A 22,327-nucleotide genomic window follows, 5' to 3' on the forward strand; every position below is an offset into this window, starting at 1 on the left:
CATGTTGTCATATTGATGCTGGAAAACAGCAAGCTAAAAATACATCTATACTGAATCCTCTGGAAGGTACCAAGAGAAGTAAAGGGCAGTGAGGCATAAAGATTAACTTCAGTTTCCATCTGAGCATCTTTTTCTCAGGCTTTTATCTGGCTCTGATTTGATTTGTCTACCATTCTTGAAAGCAAAATACATCTGGTAACATGCATTCCTGACAGATATTTCCTTCGATCTGCGCTGCTGTCTGATAATGTGCTAGGAAGCTTCCCTTCCACGGGAACAACATTGATGCCTCTCAGTTCCCCTGAGCTTCTTCCATCTCTGCTTCCAGATGACGAAACGAATGCTCTATTATGCATTTAAAATAGTACAACCTCCTCCTTCCCCTGTAAATCGGAGCACAACCACCAGCTGTCAGCTGACTGCCGCTGCCTTGACACTAGCACTTTGGAATGAAAGAACGACTGTTGGGTTAAATGGGTTTCCCTCAAAAATTAAGATCTTTCCACACTGTCCCTTTTGTCCTGTTTGATTCACTTAAAAAAATAACTACTTAGTGGACATGAAAAAATACTGCTTCCAGAGTAATTCTTTTTCGTGTATAATGAATACCGTAAAATCTGAACCAGGAGACCGTGAGAAACGAAAGCCAAGTAGATAAGTAAACATGCATACCATAATACTGTAAAGGTGTGAGAACAGTCAATCCAAACAGACATTTTGGGCATTTGCCACTGATGTAATAAGCCTATCTTTTTCATGCTGATTACAGTCGCACTGAGACTGTTACATGACAGGAAAACTGTGCGGATGAGTGTGTTGTCTGGTTCAGTATTTCCAGAGCATGTGTGTGCAGTTTTACGAAACATCACCTGAAAGGGTGTATCCCCTATGCTCAATAAAGTAAAGCTTGGCTGATGGGCTTCGTGACTTCTCAAAACTTCTACTACATTAACATATGCTGTAAAACTCAACATGAAGTTACAAATTTATTTGGCCATGGAACCCATTTTTTTCCCTGGGGGTTTTTACACAATTCAAATTTCTGCTAAGAAATGCTGCTCTAGAACTAATAATTTAGACATATCTCCTTTATTCAAATTCGGGGAGGAGTATTATTTTTAATAATAGAAGTATATGACCAGAACTATTGGGTTGGCCAAAACAAACTTTTTGGTCAGCCAATATTAAATACTTGAAAGGTATTTGACATACTTTAGATAATGCTAAAATTTCTAGTCTATATTCATAGGTCCTCACTCCTGGGTAAAGTGATGGCAAAGGGGTCCTTAAAATACATACACATGGACCATGCATTACCAGTGGACTGACTAAACAGAATAGCTTACAGATACAGTACTATTGTCTAATGTAAGCAAATATGCTTGAGACAACTAAAGTAAGAATTTATGCAGTAGTAGTATTGAATTTCCTCACATAGTCTCTCATTTCATGGATACTAAAAAAGACTGTTCTCTATTTAAATGTTTCTCATTCTCATAAAGTTTAAAAACCAATACGTTCAATTAACATTCCTGGGAAAATCAGCAGTGCTCTAAGGCCACTGTCACTTAGTATGTCTTCCAGATAAGTCATGAGAATAAACTTCAATGGCTATGCTAAGAGGTGTGGAACAGACAGAAATTAGCTCCATGGTAAGCTAGGGGAGTAAACTAGGAACAGATAATATTCATTGTAAGGACTCCTCTTCTCCCATAATGCCATTCGGTTTTCTTCTGGAAAACAGCCTACCAAGGAAAGCTTTAGCCAGGGCTTGGGCAAACACTGGGGTGGATTACAGCATTCAACTCTTTCAGGTGAACATGGAACCCATTGATTAAGTTTCCCATTCTGAAAACAGAATTTAAAACTCTATAACTTGCTCATAGCTGTGACTGTGGCGTGCTTTCTTGTGAGTCAGAAAGTAAGTCTTTCACTGAGACGTCACAGTCAGACATTTCAATGTTCTAACTACCCATTGGGAATCTCTGAATTGTCAACAGGCACCAATTAAACAGAACAAAATATCACTTAAAGTATTCTTTATCTAATGATATTTGTTTATATAGTTTTTGTATAATTATATCCTGTTATAATGATGTCAAAATCATCCTGTGTTAATGTTTGTCTGCAGTGACATGAATTTGAGCAGACTCTGGGAGACAATGGAGGACAGAAGAGCCTGGCCTGCTGCAGTCCAAAGGGTTGCAAAGGGTCGGACGTGACTTAGCAACTGAACAACAACCATCCATGGCATGGCCCAGAAATTTTTGAGACCAATATCATAAGAATTGCATATCTGGCTCATAATCACTTTGACTTTCATTTAAGTCCAAATGGATACTTCATAGTATATATCCTGAAGTTTTGATGGAATTAGACAATACTCAGATTTTTTTCAGACTGATTAGCACTTAGAAATTCAACAGGCAATGACCCAAAAAAAAAAAAAAAAAAAACCTCTGGCCAATTTTTTTCATTAGTCCTTTTAAATATCACTCTATGTTTTTTCTTGAATTTCCTTTACCCTTGTTCTTAAGTTTTATATCTTATAGTAGCTTAGTAGTTTAAAAGTTTATAATGTTAAAGTTCAAGCCATATCTATATGAAAACAGAATAGGAGCAACCCTGTCGTGCGTACAGATCCAAAGGGTTCTCTAAGCGGGGGTTGGGGGAGTGAGTAAGGATAGATGCCTTACAAATGTCTTCATTTGGAATTAGAATTGTAAAGAGCATTTAAATAAAATGTAATGTTAACAGTCTGGATCTTAATTATATGTACAGTGCCTAACAGTAGCTAAATAATCTAAAAGTAATCTTTCAGTTCAGTTTTAGTAGAATTGCATCAAAGTCACTATTACCATACCCATTACTATAGTATTACTATTACCATACTGTATTTACTGTCTAGTAAATAATAAAAACAAACCAACAAAAAGAGTGCAGAATAAATAAGCTACTAAGATTAAAATTCCTGCCTACCAGTTCACCATTAACAGGCTGGTCTGTTAATACCTGTATCTATGACAAAAGCAAAAATAACTACCTATCGTGTTTGTATAATTTTCAAATACATGCCAGATATGTCACAGTGGGGCATGGGAGAAGGGGATGTTGTGGACAGCTTATACCTTTCTAAATCAGTTGAAACGTTTCTAACAAGCATGTATAGTCTTATAATTATTTTAAGTGAAAGTCACTCAGTCGTGTCCAATTCTTTGCAACCCCATGCACTGACTACTATACAGTCCACAGAATTCTTCAGAATACTAGAATGGGTAGCCTTTCCCTTCACCAGGGGATCTTCCCAACCCAGGAATCGAACCCAGGTCTCCCACACATTGCAGGCGGATTCTTTACCAGCTGAGCCATGAGGGAAGCCCAAGAACACTGGAGTGGGTAGCCTACCCCTGCTCCAGCAGATCTTCCTGACCCAGGAATTGAACCTGGGTCTCCCGCACTGCAGGCAGATTCTTTCTTAAAAATATATTTAAAATAAGATAAGAAAGCAGAAGAAAGTAACTGCTTCAAACTTTCAAAATATGAAAGAACCTTCCAGAATTCCTGTTCTTGTTTCCCTATTCTAAAGCAGGACCACCCTGATGCACATGTGGCAAATTTTAATCAAATAGTACACTGAGTGTGGAACATAATAAATAATTACTTGATTAGAAAGTACTTTTGATAAATCTAAAGGAAAACTTGGGTAAATTACGTTTCTCAATGGATGTGACAATATTCATGGAGTGGTAACTAGGTCAGTGGATGCAGAGCCCAGAGACTGGTTACCCTGACAGCTCGAACCCCGACAGGCGGTGTGACTGTGTCAGCCACTGGACTGCTTCATCTGGACCCAGTGGCAGTGTGGAACGGTGGTTTAGCTTCAACTACAGGCTATATACAGTCTCAGACCTGCGTGGGTTCAAGTCCTAGCCCATCACTTTCTTCCCTGTTACACCAGAAAAGCTGTTTAACCCGGCTGTGTTTAACAGAGAATAACACGGAGTAGGCTCCAAATGCCCTTGTCAAACACCAGACACACCTGAGAGTCTCCAGAGCCATCACAACTGACCAACTCAGAATTCAGTCTTGAGTCCGTGGTGCTAAAGGCTTACCAAAATGTCTTGAAGTGTGAAGGGAAAAGAATGCTCAGATCTAGCCCTCCTACAGTGGGTCCATATTTTTTTTCCCCCTTAGCACTGCCCTTTAGGGACTTCCCTGGTGGCTCAGATGGTAGAGAATCTGCCTGAAATGTAGGAGACCCAGGTTCGATCCCTGGGTCCGGAAGATCACCTGGAGAATTGGCAACCCACTCCAGTATTATCGCTGGAGAATCCCATGGACAGAGGAGCCAGGTGGGCTGCAGTCCATGGGGTCGCACAGAGTCGGACGCGACTGAGGGACTGACACTACCACTAGACTATCGCCCTTTAGGCGACTTGATGGGTGATGGCTGTTTCATTCAATGTCTGAGAAGGCAACACAATCGTTTCACTTTTAAAAAAGTGCAACAGGAAGTGCTTTTTATTTTGCAATATCACCATAAAAATATGAACCTGTCTAAGATTATGATCGTAGTCTAAAATATCATTACATAAGACCATCACACGACTGAAATGCATACAAAGCTAAACATATTGTGGATCCAGATATGTTTAAAAGACAAGGCTGCCAAGTAAAGAAGTACTATTTATTACCAGCACTAGTTTAATAACATAATGAAGAATTCTTAACTTTACCAATACTTTGTACTTTTCAACACTGTATCACTGTCTCCTGTAAATTATGAGATTTATTATTATATACCAGTCCTTCCGTGAGGCAAGTTTTAAATCAAATTTTCTAGGTCACCTCTCAAAGATGAGCTGAGGACCTCTAGAACCACTTGGTCTTTACATCACTTGAGGAGCAAAAGTTCATGGGCACCCCATCCTGCTGTTACCCAGGCAAACATATGTAAACTGAGAAAACAAGCTTTCTCTTGGGTAAATGATGTTTACAGTGGCTGTAAAAATGTTCCTGTTTTCTTTACAATGAATATTTCAACCTCACAGGGACAAATACATCTTTACAAGCATGTATTTTAAGTAACAGATTTAAGACCAACATAAATACTTCTGAAGTCCCCTTATTTTCACATGTTTTTTTAAACCCCAGATTCTCTTTGTGTTTTATAATAGCTTTTTAAAATGACACTTGTAGATATCCTAGCTAAAAACACTTATGTGGAAAAGAAGTTTCTGCATTTTGACGTTCTTCGGGGAACAACGCATAGCCTACATTAACTATATACACTCCTTCAATTCCCTAAGAAATTATAGGACATGCAAATTTGAATGAAGACTGGGTTTAAAGGTGAGGTTTTCTTTCATTATCAAGGATATGGACTTTTAACTTTCTTCTTTTCTTTTTAGAATTTTTATTTATTTATTTCTTGATGTAGACCGTTCTTAGAGTCTGTGTTTAATTTGTTCTAACACTGCTTCTGTTGCTTCATGTTGTGAGGCATGTGGGATCTTAGGTCCCCAGCTAGGGATGGAACCTACACCTCCTACATTGGAAGGTGGGGCTTTTAATTTCTTATGCTTAAAATAAAACAACAAGTTGTAAGAATATGACTTTTCTGTTACAATATATCAGGACCCTTTACTGAGGAATTTTGAAGATCTGTGTGCTTGGGTCAGCCCAGTGAACCAACTTTTCCCTGTGATGCAACAATTTGTAGTTTCCCTCTGCTGCTGCTGCTAAGTCACTTCAGTCGTGTCTGACTCTGTGCGACCCCATAGATGGCAGCCCACCAGGCTCCCCCGTCCCTGGGATTCTCCAGGCAAGAACACTGGAGTGGGTTTCACGCATTTCCTTCTCCAATGAGTGAAAGTGAAGTTGCTCAGTCGTGTCTGACTCTTTGCGAACCTATGGACTGCAGCCTACCAGGCTCCTCCGCCCATGGGATTTTACTTTAGATAAAACACAAAGAGACTCATCAATTAAATTTCCCACTGATCATATCCTTAGAACATTATTGCATTGCTGATCCCCTGCATCAACCAGGATGATCAGCTAGGATGATCATTCTGTGCTTGATTCCCTTCCCTTGGCATTTATTCATTGCCAGCTACTCTGAAATGAACTAATTCTTTCACTGTTCTAACAAAGTCCCACCAGTGCCTTCACCTTAGCAAGGAAAGAGTCTACTAAAGATGACTCTTCCCTAGAGTTCTGGTTTGGAAGAGCACTCTATCTCTGAGTCAGGAGAATACAACAGTTCAAGGTCAAGTCTGCCCTACCCTGTTAGTATCACCTCCTGGTCCTTTGCATAAGTAGAGCCCTAGAGAATAAGCCCCTCTTTATTTTCAATCTAGTGACTTCACTGCCTTCCATGGTTATGACTGTTACTCTTTCATTGTGCTGAATGATCAGGGTAGGAACCCTGCAACTAATTCTACTTGATTAAGAAAACCATCATGGATGGTTATCCCTCCTTGATCAGACACCCCTGACCTCAGCAGAACTGTGCACTTAAGAAGGATAATCTTTTATCAGTAAAACTGCCATTTTAAAATGAAATCGGCCTGCCTTGAAAACACAAGGTTGATCTCCACGAATTTTGGTTAATTATATTTTACGTGTAAGTCAATCAGTTCAGTTTAGTCGCTCAGTCGTGTCTGACTCTTTGCGACCGCATGGACTGCAGCACACCAGGCTTCTGTAAGTGGAATTATTAGGATTAGCTTTAGTAATAATTTTTGTTAAAAAAAAAGTGTTTACAAAGATTATTTGAGCCAAGTTCAAATTAACGCCTTATAAATGAAAAACATCCTTTTTTGATTCCTATCACAAAGATTCCATTAGTTCTGAGTAAAACAGCAATGCTGCTGCTGCTGCTGCTGCTAACGTGCTTCAGGTGTGTGACTCTTTATGACCTCATGGACTGCAGCCTACCAGGCTCCTCCATCCATGGGATTTTCCAGGCAAGAACAATGGAGTGGGTTGCCATTGCCTTCTCCGAAACCGCAATGACAATTCTCTAAAAGGAAGTTTTCTAAAAATCACAAACTTCAGCAGCCACTACTATTTCCCCAATCTAATTGTTTTATTCTGCTGAACTACAAAAGTCAACTGAGGAAAAGTATTCCTGAATGAAATTTGTCTTCTTTTTTTACCATCAGCAATATCTGAGTTTAATAAAGGAGTTGAATACTCCATTCAATTTGTTTTCTTTCTCAAGAGGAAAAAGGTATTTTAAGACAAATGCTATAGGTTTTCAGCTATCTAATTTCATTCCCTCTCTAAGATGTTAACATATTTTTCCCTTAAGGTGTGGCCTGTACTCATTGTGAACGTTCCTTCTAATGGAATGAATGGATACTGTTGAAAACTGATTGGTAAGTTAATTTATAAGCAGTAATACTTACTGAAAAAATAAGAAATGGCTTTCATAAAACTTCTGACTTTATAATTTTTTTTAAAAGTCTAATTCCTGGGGATATTTACTTGCATCCTGAGGTTTGGCTTTGGTCAAAGGAATAATCTAGAACGCAACACTGGGGCAAACAAACTCTTTAGGAATCTCATTCCAAATGACAATAGCAAGTTTACTGTGAAATTAATAAAACATTCTCATGTTGCTTAATTGTAAAAAATTGACAGTGGTCTGTGTCTGTCTCTCTTTCTCTCTTTGGTAAAGTGTAGAGAAAAACAGAGTGTTTAAAGGTTTTCCCGTTTAGAATCTTTTTTAAAAAAATATAATTTACCTCTATCTTTAGAGAATTTTTATTAGCATTCATAACTATACAACAATCCACATATTTAAACAAATAAAACTTACCACTTGGAGAATGTCTTCATCTTTTGGCATAACACTAAGTTCCAATGTTGTATCACTGAAATTGAATATACATAAACTATTTTAGGGGAGGCAAAAATTATACAAGAAGGACATAAAGGAAAAAAAGAGGTAACTCAGGTATTTTTATGAGTTTAACTTGCAGATTTAAAAAATCTTTACTTTCAAATCCAAATCATTAAAATGAAAAGCAATACTTTTTATGCATATATAATAATTATGTACATATGTTTGAGCTATTCAGAATTGGTCAAGTGTTCTTTACAACATGCTTCTAATTGAGAAACACCAAGTATATTACTTATATTGAATATTCCTGGAACAAAACTCATCAATATATAATTATGTATTTCTTTATCTCAGGTCACAGAACAAATTACAAATTTTTACTGCATAGTCTCACTGTTTATCAAGTTAAAAACCCATTAACACGAAAATAATCAAAGAACCCTCAAATTTAACTTTTTAAGCAATACTAAGCATCCTAATTTTGAAATATTCCCTCTTGGCCTCAGAAGGGAAGGAAATAAGAGTTCACCATCACAATCATCAAAATGATGCTTTATCTTTAAAAACCACACAGCATCTCAACTATTTGCTTTCTTCTCCATGATTTAATTTAGCGCTTTTACAGGAATAGCTCAAAGTCTCATTTTATTTTGGTACTGCAAGTGTCCTGTTGAAATAATAGACAAGTTTCTCTAGGTTTAAAACAGCTCAAAGGGAAAAATTATATTGGGTCCTGTGATATCAGAATTACATTGAGATAAGCAAGGATAGTGGTGCTGTCCCCAGCTAGGGCTTCAGTATCTATCCTAACAATACTGGATAGATTTCCCCCCAATACAATCATGAGATTAAGAAACAAACAACAAAAAACCCAAAATCTAATAATTTACTGGTGTCTCTATTTGAACCCTTATTTTTAGGTTCATAAATGCAAAGAGAATAGTAAACCAGTAAGAACCACAGGTTCAAATAAATTCTATTAAGAAAATATGTAAGTACTTGAATTTCAACATTTAGAGTTGGTAGAAAATACATACTGATGCTTAGATAAATTCTTCTGCAAGGATACATTTTTACATTAATACACTGCAGAATCTCAATGGCTTTGTGCTGCATTAATCCATTTGCTACCAACTGCAGACAAAAGGAACACAATTTTTTAAAAGAAAAATAAGATCATGAAAAAAACATTTATTTTATTTATTTATTTAATTTTTCAAATTGCTTTACTGGTGAAAAATTAAGACTGTCATTCCAAAATGTTATTATCGTGAAAGATGAACTGCATCAGTAACCAAAAAAAAAAATAATAATAATAATGTGGAGTTTGAGGAACACAAAGATTAAATTATGGTTGTTTTGGGAAAATGGTACTTTTAAAGACGATATGCTAAGAAATACCCTGAAAACTCCTAAATTATAGGTTGACAAAACATATTATTATATTTATCATGATCTAAATTATTTTCAAAAAGAAAAATTGGGTAGATCTCCCCACTGCCTCTGAGGGAGGCTTTCAACTCTTCACCAGTCCCCAGGTTTCCTCAATACTTAAGATCAAATAGGTGTCACTCAGGAACACCTAGAATCCAATAGTAAAAAGAATACTCTGAAATCAATAAATCATGATCACCCAGCTCTGAGAGTGGCAACGTATTAGGGCATTTGTGTAAATCGTTGTTGCTGCTTAGTCACTCAGTCATGTCCGACTCTTTGCAACGCTGTGGACTGTAGCCTGCCAGGCGCCTCTGTCTATGGGATTTTCCAGGCAAGAAGACTGGAGTAGGTTGCCATTTCCTCCTCCAGGGATCTTCCTGACCCAGGGACTGAATCTGTGTCTCTTGTGTCTCCTGCATTGGCAGGCAAATTCTTTGCCCGCTGAGCCACTGGGGAAGCCCACTGGAGAAGCTGGAGTGGGATGCCATTTCCTCCTCCAGGGGATCTTTCCAACCCAGGAATTGGACCTGCATCTCTTGCATCTTCTGCATTGGCAGGCAGGAGTTTACCACTGACGTCACCAAGGATCCCCGTGTAAATAAGTGAGATTATAGCATGAACTGCTTCAGACATGGTTAGAGGAGCTTGACAGAAGTCTTCAGAAAACAGTGAACTTCAATTTAATTACAGGCTGCTGAGTGTGGCTAATATAAAGCAATAGGTCACCTAAAAGTTACTGTATTTGAATCTGGGTAGCACCTCTTGTGATGATGATCTGGAAATCAGACTCTAGTAGAGTCATGGCTTATTCTTGATCAAAATTTAATATGGCAACCTCTTTGGCTTTTGATTTCTGTATTTGTAATTTTAAAAAAAAGTCTAGGTGTGTGACAGAGAGAAAGAGAGTTGGACTAAATTATCTTTATAGTCAGTCACTCTATAAATACTATTCTACCTCTAAAACTCAAAATCCTATTCTGCAGACAGTAGGCAGCCAAGTGGATTAAAAGATGATTTCTTGTGGTCTTTGTTAAAACAAATGAATCTGAGCCAAGAATATTATTCAGTAAGCTATTTAAAGATAAGTTATCTTAGTAGTTTTAAAACAAATTATATATGCAAGTATTTCTATACATATTATAAACAAATTTGATTGTCACTTCAAATAAAAGTAAGAAACTTAATGGCAAATCTAAAATGTATGCCTCTCAGGCTCAAAAGGATTTTAATTACAAATCTAGTAAATTTGCCAAAACAAAGCCACCAAATACGCCATCCTCTGGTAGTATGCTCTTGGCAACTTTCAAATGCATTTTCAACTTTAAAGGAAGGTGTCCTATCTTTACATCAAATCAGCTTCTTATAGGAATACAATATTGAATTAAGTCTACTTTCTTCATTGATTTATAAAACCCATCTTTGGCCAAAATTAATCATGTCAAGACTTACCTGTTCTGGATTAAAGCAATTACTTGAGAATAGGTCTTTCCAATAACACTTTCTCCATTGACTTTTATAATTCGATCACCTTCAAAGAGGAATTAAAAAAACACATGAGGAATTCCTTTACAATGTCACTTCTGAGTACTTTTGTAATACTTCCTGAGTAATATATTTATTTTTGATATATCCTTGTTCATTGTTTTGTAAAGTATCTTTTATAAAAGTGATCCTAAATTTTAATATATCCAGCTTATGAGACATAATGATGTTTTAAATGAAGAGCGCAGCAACTGATGAATTTAGAAACCTCAAAAAGTATTTTATCTCTAAATATTTATATATTTATATAAGTAAATCCCCTAACTTTATTTATTTATTTTTTAAGTTTTTTGGCTATGCAGTGCAATATGTAGAATCTTAGCTCCTCGACCAGGGACTCAGCCCTGGTGTGGAGTCTTAACCAGGGAACCACAAGGGAAGTTCAGCGTCCTCCAATTTTAGTCCAACTAATTTCTTTGTCATATTCTCCCAATCTCTTTAGTTTACTGATTAGTGCTACACTGCAGAACTTAAATATGGGTATGCACATGGGTTTGACTTTATATATATTAACTTGTTCTTCATTTTAATGGGGTAAATGACGTTTGGATGACACAAAAAAATTCAATGGAGCATAAAAGAAAATAAATGAGAGAAAGGACAAGGGAAAGAAGAAAATAGAAAAAATGTACTTTTCATGTGCCTAGCACAGCCCCTCAACTATGACCAAAAAAAACAACTAACAAATTAACAGTGCATCCTAATATATCTTAGGAATGACACCCAATACTTATACTTGTAGCTGAAAATATTTTAATCAAAAGGCAGTGAAAGATAGTTTTTCATTAATTCCCATTTTAAATTATCTCATGTTTAAAAACAAGAGAAAGGGGTAACTATTTTAGTGTGTGCATTACTCTAAACCAAGTCCTAGCTAGTTTTTATGAAAATCATAAGTCACAGAATATTTTAGAACAAACAGACCACACCCTGCAGATATGCAGCTGGGCTTGCTTGCATTGCACTGAAGACTTCAGTTACTCTTTGGGGACTTGGAGGGATGGAATGAATTGGGAGATTGGGATTGACACATATACACTACTGATACGATGAATAAAACAGATAACTAATGAGAATTCTACTCTATAGCAGAGGGAACTGTACTTGATGCACTAAGGGGTGTAAATGGGAAGGAAATCCAACACAGAGGGGTTTTATATAAAAGTATAGCCAATTCACTTTGCTGCACAGCAGAAACTAACACAACACTATAAAGCAACTATACTGATAAAAATTTTTTAAATAAAGAAAATTTACCATTTTAACCAAAAAAATAAGCTACTCTTTGTGGTGGAATGAACTAATTCATCTCTGGCAGGCCAGGCTCTTCTGGAATTTGGAGCGCCAAGATTATTTTAATTAGATCAATAAATATCTTCATCATTTTACTATTTTGTTCACCTTTGTCAAAATTAAATGTATGCAAAATAGGTTGTTTTAAAGGGCCTCTGAGAGTCCATTATTAAGTGGTAACTAAAAGTGCCCGTTTTTTGGAAATTAAAAGATCCTGGCTCCTTGGAAAAAAACCTAAGACAAACCTAGACAGTATATTAAAAAGCAGAGACAACATGGACCTTTGCCAACAAAGGTCTGTTTAGTCAAAGCTATGGTTCTTCCAGTAGTCATGTATGGATGTGAGAGTTGGACTACAACGAAGGCTGAATGCCAAAGAACTGACACTTTTGAACTCTGGTGCTGGAGAAGACTCTAGAGAGTCTCTTGGACAGCAAGGAGATCAAAACAGTCAATCCTAAAGGAAATCAACCCTGAATATTCATTGGAAGGACTGATGCTGAAGTTGAAGCTCCAATACTTTGGCCATGTGATGCAAAGAGCTGATTCATTGGAAAAGACCCTGGGAAAAGATGCTGGGAAAAACTGAGGGCAAGAGAAAAGGGCAACGGTTGAAGGATGAGATGGTTGGATGGCATCACTGACTCAATGGATGTGAGTTTGAGCAAACTCATGGAAAGAGAAGCCTGGCGTGCTGCAGTACATGGGTCTCAAAGAGTCAGACACCACTTAGCAACTGAACAACAACAAAAGTGCCCACAAATTGCGTGTGCGTGGGCTAAGTTGCTCAGTCGTGTACAACTCTGTATTTCTGTCAGAATGTATCTATTTGGGTATCAGGAAGCATATAACTAACTAGGTCTCAGAAATAACTAATATGAAGAGGAAGAAAGAAACATACAGAAGGAGAAAGAAAACTATGGAAAATGAAATATGGAAGAAACAAAGTAAGAAATTTAGACTCTGTAGATATCAGCACCTGTGCATAATCCAGCTTCAAAAGCAGGTCCGCCCTCTTTCACCTGTTTAACAAAGATGGTGTCCATGGGTTCCAAGCGGTTTCTTTGTTTTCCTGTGGGAGAGAAAAGATCCAAGGCATGGTTTCATTTCACAATATTTTCATAAAATAGCAAAACAGGAAACTATGTTTAATTGAGACAATTAAGCCAAGATCTTTTAATGAAGTGTTAACCACATATCCTGGATTTGAATGCTGAAGTCATTATTAAGAGTATTTCACAAACTCAAACATTTATTTTGCTTCTTTCATAACACAACCGCCACAGTAGCAATGGTTTCCATTTATTGGGAACATTCTGTATGTAAATTACTACACTAAATACTACCAGCCTGAGAGCTAATTTCCATAGTGAGTAAATATTACCGTGGAACAAAAGTGGACACGGAGGCTCAGGGAGATTAAGTAAGTTCTCCAAGATCACAGAGCTAAATTATACAGGTGGTACTCAAGTCTACTGCCTTTTTTCTTTTTGAATTTGTTCAGTAATTTACTTTTATCAAGTCTACTGCTTTTTAATACTGCATGGTATTAAGCACTGAAGTCATAATGCTAAGTAAAACAGTTCTTTCCCTTTAGGGATGCGGGAGGGAGACAGACATATGAATGAAGAACGATACGACAGTATTAAAAAACAGAGACAAACACAACAGACAGTCATGGTGATAAGGAGCAGGTGATCAAATGGGAAAGTCAGGACTTCACCAACTGCTATCCACAGACCAGCTCAGGGACTTGCTAAAAATCAATGTTTGGAGTCCAGTCAGAAATCTGCTTTGTCCACAATTTTCCCTGGTGATTCACCTACACACTAACATTTGAGAACAACTAACAGTTTCAATACACAGAAGTAAAAAAAAAAAGGAGTCATGGATGAGAGAACGTTTAAAGTAAGTGATAAGTACGAAGGTAAGTACTGAGAGGGGACAAACAGGTAGATACTCAGAGTGTGGTCCCCAGACTGGCAGTATTGACAAACCCAGGAAGTCTGTTCAGATCTACTGAATCAGAAACTAAAACAGAACACACAGCCCTGACTCCTTAAAAAGAATGTAACTGAGAAAATAATGCTTATACATGTATGGGATAAATTTAATCCATTTTGTTAGACTGAAATGCTGGGCAGAATTTGATTGAGTGTCAAATATAAAGAATCCATAATTGTCATATAAAACTTTTTTTATATGAATTTTTATACATTGTACAGGATGCAGGGATCAAGACCATCCCCAAGGAAAAGAAATATAAAAAGGCAAAATGGTTGTCTAAGGAGGCCTTACAAATAGCTGTAAAAAGAGAAGCAAAAGGCAAAGGAGAAAAGGAAAGATACACCTATTTGAATGCAGAGTTCCAAAGACTATCAAGGAGAGAGAAGAAAGCCTTCCTCAGAGATCAACGCAAAGAAAGAGGAAAACAATAGAATGGGAAAGACTAGAATCTCTTCAAGAAAATAAGAGATACCAAGGGAACATTTCATACAAAGATGGGCACAATAAAAGACAGAAATGGTATGGACCTAACAGAAGCAGAAGATATTAAGAAGAGGTGGCAAGAATACACAGAAGAACTATACAAAAAAAGATCTTCATGACCCAGATAATCATGATGGTGTGAGCACCAACCTAGAGCTGGACATCCTGTAATGCAAAGTCAAGTGGGCCTTAGGAAGCATCATTATGAACAAAGCTAGTGGAGGTGATGGAATTCCAGTGGAACTATTTCAAATCCTGAAAGATGATGCTGTGAAAGTGCTGCATTCAATATGCAAGCAAATTTGGAAAACTCAGCAGTGGCCACAGGACTGGAAAAGGTCAGTTTTCATCCCAATCCCAAAGAAAGGCAATGCCAAAGAATGCTCAAACTACTGCACAATTGCACTCATTTCACACACTAGTAAAGTAATGCTCAAAATTTTCCAAGCCAAGCTTCAACAGTACATGAATCGTGAACCTCCAGATGTTCAAGCTGGATTTAGAAAAGGCAGAGGAACTAGAGATCAAATTGCCAACATCCGCTGGATCATCGAGAATTCCAGAAAAACATCTGCTTTGTTGACTACGCCAAAGGCTTTGACTGTGTGGACCACAACAAACTCTGGAAAATTCTTAAAGACATGGGAATACCAGACCACCTGACCTGCCTCTTGAGAAATCTGTATGCAGTTCAGGAAGCAACAGTTAGAACTAGACATGGAACAACAGACTGGTTCCAAACAGGGAAAGGAGTACGTCAAGGCTATATATTGTCAACCTGCTAATTTAACTTATATGCAGAGTATATCATGACAAATGCTGAGCTGGATGAAGCACCAGCTGGAATCAAGATTGCCAGGAGAAATATCAACAACCTCAGATATGCAGATGACACCACCCTTATGGCAGAAAGCGAAGAACTAAAGAGCCTCTTATTGAAAGTGAAAGAGGAGAGTAAAAGTTGACTTAAAACTCAACATTAAGAAAACTAAGATCATGGTATCTGGTCCCATCACTTCATAGTGATGGGAACCAATAGAAACAGTGACAGACTTTATTTTGGGGGGGCTCCAAAATCACTGCAGATGGTGATTAAAAGACGCTTGCTCCTTGGAAGAAAAGTTATGACCAACTTAGACAGCATATTAAAAAGCAGAGACATTACTTTGCCAACAAAGGTCCATCTAGTCAAAGCTATGGTTTTTCCAGTAGTCATGCATGGATATGAGAGTTGGACTATAAAGAAAGCTGAGAGCCAAAGAATTGATGTTTTTGAACTGTGGTCTTGGAGAAGACTCTTGAGAATCCCTTGGAGCTCTCTGCAAGGAGAGCCAACCAGTCCATTCCAAAGGAGATCAGTCCTGAGTGTTCACTGGAAGGACTGATGCTGAAGCTGAAACTCCAATACTTTGGCCATCTGATGAGAAGAACTGACTCGTTTGAAAAGACCGTGATGCTGAGAAAGATTGAAGTCAGGAGGAGAAGGCGACGGCAGAGGATGAGATGGCTGGATGGCATCACCGACTCAATGCACATGAGTTTGAGTAAACTCTGGGAGCTGGCAATGGACAGGGAGGCCTGGCGTGCTGCGGTCCATGGGGTCGCAAAAAGCTGGACACCACTGAGTGGCTTGAAATGAACTGAACCACAAAAGTGACTCAAAAAAAAGAAACAAATAAAGCAACATCTATCATCAACTCCGCTTACATATTTAGCTATTTATTTTGAAAGAGAGCCTCTAAAAGTAGAGAATGCTAACGCTCCTTAAAATGCAACAAGACACAGTGGAAACTGCTTGTGCTTTTCCACAGAAGACAGGTATCCAAATTCCTTGCTTTGCCACCAGATAGTCCAGCTGTAATTAAATAAACCTTTTTACTTAAAGAAATGATTACTCTTTCTTTCATAGCACAGAGATATGTTTTAACATTCTTGAAAAGTTTCTAGGATTCAAAAGATAGCATATAAATGTGCTCAGCATAGCTTAAAAGTGAAGTGAAGTCGCTCAGTCGTGTCCGACTCTTTGCGACCCCGTAGACTGAAGCCTACCAGGCTCCTCCGTCCATAGGATTTTCCAGGCAAGAGTACTGGAGTGGGTTGCCATTTCCTTCTCCAGAGGATCCTTCTGACCCAGGGATCAAATCCGGGTCTCCTGCACTGTAGTCAGACGCTTTACCATCTGAGCCACCAGGGAAGCCTAGCATAGCTTATAACTGGAGCAATTTCTCAGTAAATGTGCATTTCCATTCACAGTGTTTAGATGAAGACTAGTTCCATGTTTTCAAGAATTAAAAACTCGAAAAGTCATAAAAATACACCTGCAAAGTAGCTATCATTCAATTTTTAAAACTATTTCTATTTATCAGATCTCTTCCCAAGGAAACTCTATAAACTCTCTATGTTTAGATGACCTGAAAATAGTCTAAATCCTTTGGTCACTTTTCATTAGCTATGACAACCCCAACTGAAGGAAGTAAGAGAACTAAATGCTAGTTAACTCTCTACTATAAGGAAGAATGTTCTCATTCTGAAGAGATGTTTGTTGAAATACTTAGGGATGAAGTATTAGTAATCATCAATTATCATATTTTATTATTATATTGTTACATTTCCATTATTATAATGAGAAAGATATCTGCAACATAATTTTCAAATGATTTGAAGGAAAAAAATAAACCTAAATAGCCAGACACTCAGACACACATATGGATGGACAGATAAAGCAAATATATCTTAAACATGTTAATTGTGGAATACAGACAGACAGACAGGGCATTTGCTGTACTCTGAAAATTATAATACAGAGTTTGGAAAATTTTTCTGTATGTGCCAAGCTTTTACTTCACAGAACTGGTCATCCACTACTTACAATTACACATTTATTCGTTTACACATTGCTTGTTTGTCTTTTCAACTAAAATGAAGAGCAGGGATTTTTGTCACATTCACTGATGCTCAGAGACCTAACAATGCCTGGCACAGAATGGACATTCGATAAATCATTGCTCAATAAATGAACAAATTTCTTATTTAAATCTTACATCAAGCTTTCTCTTACAACTAGTTTGAACAGGAAAAAAAAATTCTTTTCAATTTAAGTCACTTAAAACGCAAACACTTAATTCCAAACAAGTTGGTAATCAGGCTAGGTCCTTATGTAGCCAACTCAACATTCACAGCAGTGGGTGTTTAAAGAAAACCATTTACTTTGTACTTGGCTAGAGATTTGAAGGTTTAATAAGTTTTGCTGTATCAAGTCATTGCTTCATGAAAAGATTTATATAATAAAAGAAAGGACATATTTTTCTTTTTATTAATGACTTGCAGTCCACCATGTCCCAAAGGTGATTATATCATACCTACATTTAAAAAAAAACACAAAAATATAAATGACTATTAATGACTTCTACAAAATAGTAAAAAGCTGGCTATATAGCAATATAGTGACTTCTGAAAGTTCTCATAGGAACTTTCTTTTTTTAAATATAAATGTATTTATTTTAATTGGAGGTTAATTACTTTCACTTACACAGAATAAATGCAGTTCAAAGTAATTTGGTTTTAATTTCTATAAAGGAAACAATAACTTGGCAATGACCACCACTATAAGTTCAGAGCGACTTTGCCACATATCGACCAATCCTTCAATATACCGTGCCTGAAAATACATGAAGATGGAGTACAGTAAAAGGAGGGCCGGCCTTACAGCAAACACTATTTTACCTGCTGAGAGTTGTACTCTGATCCTTCTTGTTCACTTTCCTTTCTAGACTCTCTACAGAATTCTGACTTGCTATCACTACTGTAGATGTTATCTAATTTCTTCCGGACAATAGAAAATCTTCCCAGAGGCATCCATTAATTACAGACAGGTTTACTAAGAAAGATCCCTCTCTTCAATTTCTATATGCCTTGACTTTAAGTCTTATGTTAAACACATAGTTCGTTAATTTTAAGAGTGTCTTCTTTTTAATATATGCTCTCTGCAATTCCACTAGAGCTGGAAATCACCGGCATCAGATTTAAAGTCTGTGTTGTTCAATCTCCTATGCCTTTGGTTTTTTACAATCAGTTTCTAGACGTGCAAAACTAAAAGTCCAACCCTGTGGCGCTTCATCAGGAAAATTCACCCCTTACTTCCCTGTAGGATCATTTGGCGGAGTCAGTGGCTTCCTTGGCCATTCTCAGTAAAACGTCTCTTTCCATTCTGCATGCGTAGTTTATAATTTCTTAGTTTTCTAAAGACCTTATTTAAGCGTCACTTCCTTACCAGAAGAAAAGGGAAATGTGTCTTTTTAGCACACACATGTAACTAAATCTTTCTGTCTTTGAGAAAAGGAAGAACATGGTGGTGATCTTATGTGAATAAGAATGGCTAAAATGGGCATGTACTCCAGGAAAGGCCCATTTTATTCTATTTTGCCACTTAACATACAATTAGTAAAGACTTAGATAAGAAGATGTAAAAAGCATATATGAAGTTACTTGAAGGTGAAAGTGACACTTTGAAATCAGAAAGAATGCAAATACTTTTACATTTCAGTAAATATGATTAGTTGGGGTGGGGGGGGGGACAACTAAGAGAAGCAACAATGAATAGGTGGTAGCTGCCATCCAAACACTGAATGAGCATCCAGGTGGGCATGATTTTTACTCTCCATATCCCATACAATGCAGCAGTCAACAGCTTGAGACCTATGACCGGATTACAGGGTTTAAAATCCCAGCTCTACCACGTACTTTCCAAGAAGGGTTACTGGATTTTGCAAAAATTATTGTCTATCAGAAATTCAAATGTAATTCAGCATCCTATGTTTTTATCTGGCAATCCCATCCTCAAGGGGTTTTAAACAAATGATCTGTTGGTGCCCTGGTTAACTCATGGGAAAATGAGAATGATGATCATTTATTTATTTTCACCTGGCAAGGTTGTTATAAGGATTAGAAGAGAGAATCCATTAACATATTTATATAATGCTTCATACAAGTAGGTTTTTAAGGAAAGTTACTACTATGCTAAGTCTGATGATAACCCTTTAGGTTTACGTAGAGAGCAGGGGTGAATGAGGCCAGGGACACAGCACTGTCACAGGGTCAGGGCATGATTAAATACTGGTCTAGAGGGGAACGATACAAACTTAACCGTCATAGCAGAGGGAAGCTGAAGAGCAGAAACCAAAGAACAACGAAAAAAAGAAGGGAGACTGCACTAAAACATTTCCAGTAACTCTGACACAAACTACAAATCTGCCGTAAAGAGTGTGTGTACGTGCAGTCATTCAGCCACATCTGACTCTTTGGGATCCCAAGGATTGTAGCCCTCCAGGTTCCTCTGTCCACAGAATTCTCCAGGCAAGGATACTGGCGTGGGTTGCCATTTCCTTCTCCAGGGGATCTTCCCGACCCAGGGATCGAATCCATGACTTCAGCATCTCCCGCACTGGCAGGAGGTTTCTTTACCACTGAGGCATCTAGGAAGCCCAGTGTATTAAAGAGATTGTGTCTTAAAGCCAGAAGCTCTAATAACCCTCTTCTCTGGAGAACGCTAAAACCTAAAACAATTGGATTTAGATTGTTTCAAAATTTCAAATATGAAGTACACAGAGCAAGCAGACTAAAGCAAACTGATTATTTTCTGAAGCAACAGATTTTGAACTAAACCAGTTACAAACAAGAGCCTATAGTGAAGACACACAGAGGGATAGATCAGGGAATCCTATAGTTCTCTGTTCCCTACAGGGACAAGAGAAATGTATTTCTTAGCAGTTAAAATTAAAAAAATTCTTTAAACAAAGAAATACCATCTTACATTTCAACCAAAAGCAAAGCAGCAGAAAACAATGGCAATTACTCAGATTGAGATTTTTTTTTTAATTTTCCTTCTCTCTCAGAGTTCACAAACATGCTATCAAACAACTTTTTAAATGAAAACAAATCTGTTTTCATAATGATGGATTTAAGTTCTTTTTTATCTATTTCTTTGCTATTAAAAAAAGAGAGAGAGAGAGACAAAAACAAAGAAATGCTCTTTCTATCTCTACACAAGAAAAGGCTGTTGAAATTAAACTGGGCTTAATATGAAAGTTAGATAAGCCTTAGAAGGCATGTGCTCTCCACAAAGGCAGAAAGCTAAAGAGGTCACATAATGGAATGCTAAGGCTCCAGGCATTAATTATTTAAAGAAAATCAATTAAATAGCTCATTGAAATTAAAATCTATTTTTCAGACCCCTAATAATTGAAACCCTGTAGATTGAGACAGCTATATCAAAGTTAAATGTGAATAATGAAAAATGATCTTTGTTTCGCTTTGCTGGGCTGTAGATCGCTACAGGCGAAGAAAGAAAAAAACAAACCCAGGGCGTGGGGAAGCACTTACTAAGCCTAAGTTTAGGAATATGGCTCTACTAAGGCAGAAGTGATAAATACAAAATTCAGACTAGTAATTACATCTGGGGGGACGAGAATAGAAAAGAAACTGTATAGAAAGGCCTTAGTCATATTTGTAATAATTTATGTCTTAGAGAAAGACAGAGAGGAATGAGGTGGTGCTGAAATATTAGGATGACATAGGTAGTAAGCATTTGCAAGTTACATTTCCCCTTTATTTTTCTGTTTGCCTGAAATATTTTATAGCTCCTTTTAAATTGTTGAGAACAGACTTCTAAAAAAAGGAAGAAAACAGGCTTCTAATTTTCATTTTAGGGGTCTGGTTCGCTAATGGCATACAAAACACTTTTAGAGCCTAACAGACTGTTTAACATCAAAAATCCACATGTATCAATGATGAATATACATCTTTTATGAAAATTAAGTAGAATCCAATGCAAGAGGACTGTCATGGCAGATTACTGGGTCCTTTTCTCTTCTCTTCTCTTCCCTGTAAAGGCAGAAGCACTGAGAGGAAAAAAAAAAAAAATCGCATTCCAGCTTTCTAAACCTAAATGTTTCCAAACTTCCACTTAAGACAACTCTCATTTCCACAGTGATGCCTAGTATGTTAAATTATATCTCCCAGGCCTCCAATCTGTTGTCCAACAAATCTTATGAGCTTTAAAGTCCAAATACCAATAGTCTCTAGACAATGTGCCACCTGTCAGGTCTCAATCACATTTCATCCATTATAAGCAAACACACACTTGCGATTCAATCTCATCTTCAAACAACATCAAATGGAACAAAGCAAAGCAAGAAAATCTGCTAAATATTAATATACAGATCATGTTCTAACTTAATCATAACACACTTTCTTTCTACCCACACCAGTCTGATTTTTTTGTTTACTTTTTAGTGTGGAAAATGTCTAGAATTTACAAAAGTAGAGAAAAACAGTAGAATAACCTCTGGCCATGAACATAATTTAAATAATTATTCAAAATCTGTCATCTTGTTTCATTTACACTCAAATTTTCTTCCTAAAGTATTTTAGTGCAAATCCTAGGTATCATGTCAATTCATTCATAAATACTTTAAATATGTCAGCATGATTACTAACATATCAGAACTTTACTTCCTGCTCCTTGGAAGCAAAGCTATGACAAACTTAGACAGCATAGTAAAAAGCACAGACATCACTTTGTTAACAAAGATCCGTATAGCTAAAGCTATGGTTTTTTCAGTAGTCATATACAGATGTGAGAGTTGGACTATAAAGAAGGCTGAGCACTGAAGAACTGATGCTTTCAAACTCTGGTGCTGGAGAAGAATCTTGAGA

General features: G+C 37.1%; 1 protein-coding gene across 10 annotated transcripts in view; it reads right to left on the bottom strand.

The window, feature by feature from the left end:
• The window catches only part of ARHGAP21 (Rho GTPase activating protein 21), a 129,450-nt gene that overhangs the window by 33,175 nt on the left and 73,948 nt on the right, over positions 1–22,327 (bottom strand). For all 10 annotated transcript variants that reach the window (XM_042230534.2, XM_027976623.3, XM_042230533.2 and 7 more), the window contains 3 exons: positions 13,104–13,196; positions 10,739–10,817; positions 7,826–7,880 (listed from right to left, as the gene is read on the bottom strand). In XM_042230534.2, the coding sequence (XP_042086468.1) occupies positions 7,826–7,880; positions 10,739–10,817; positions 13,104–13,196 (227 nt within the window). The remainder of the gene's footprint in view (positions 1–7,825; positions 7,881–10,738; positions 10,818–13,103; positions 13,197–22,327) is intronic.

Source organism: Ovis aries, chromosome 13, assembly GCF_016772045.2.
Source record: "Ovis aries strain OAR_USU_Benz2616 breed Rambouillet chromosome 13, ARS-UI_Ramb_v3.0, whole genome shotgun sequence".
Classification (NCBI taxonomy): Eukaryota; Metazoa; Chordata; class Mammalia; order Artiodactyla; family Bovidae; genus Ovis; species Ovis aries.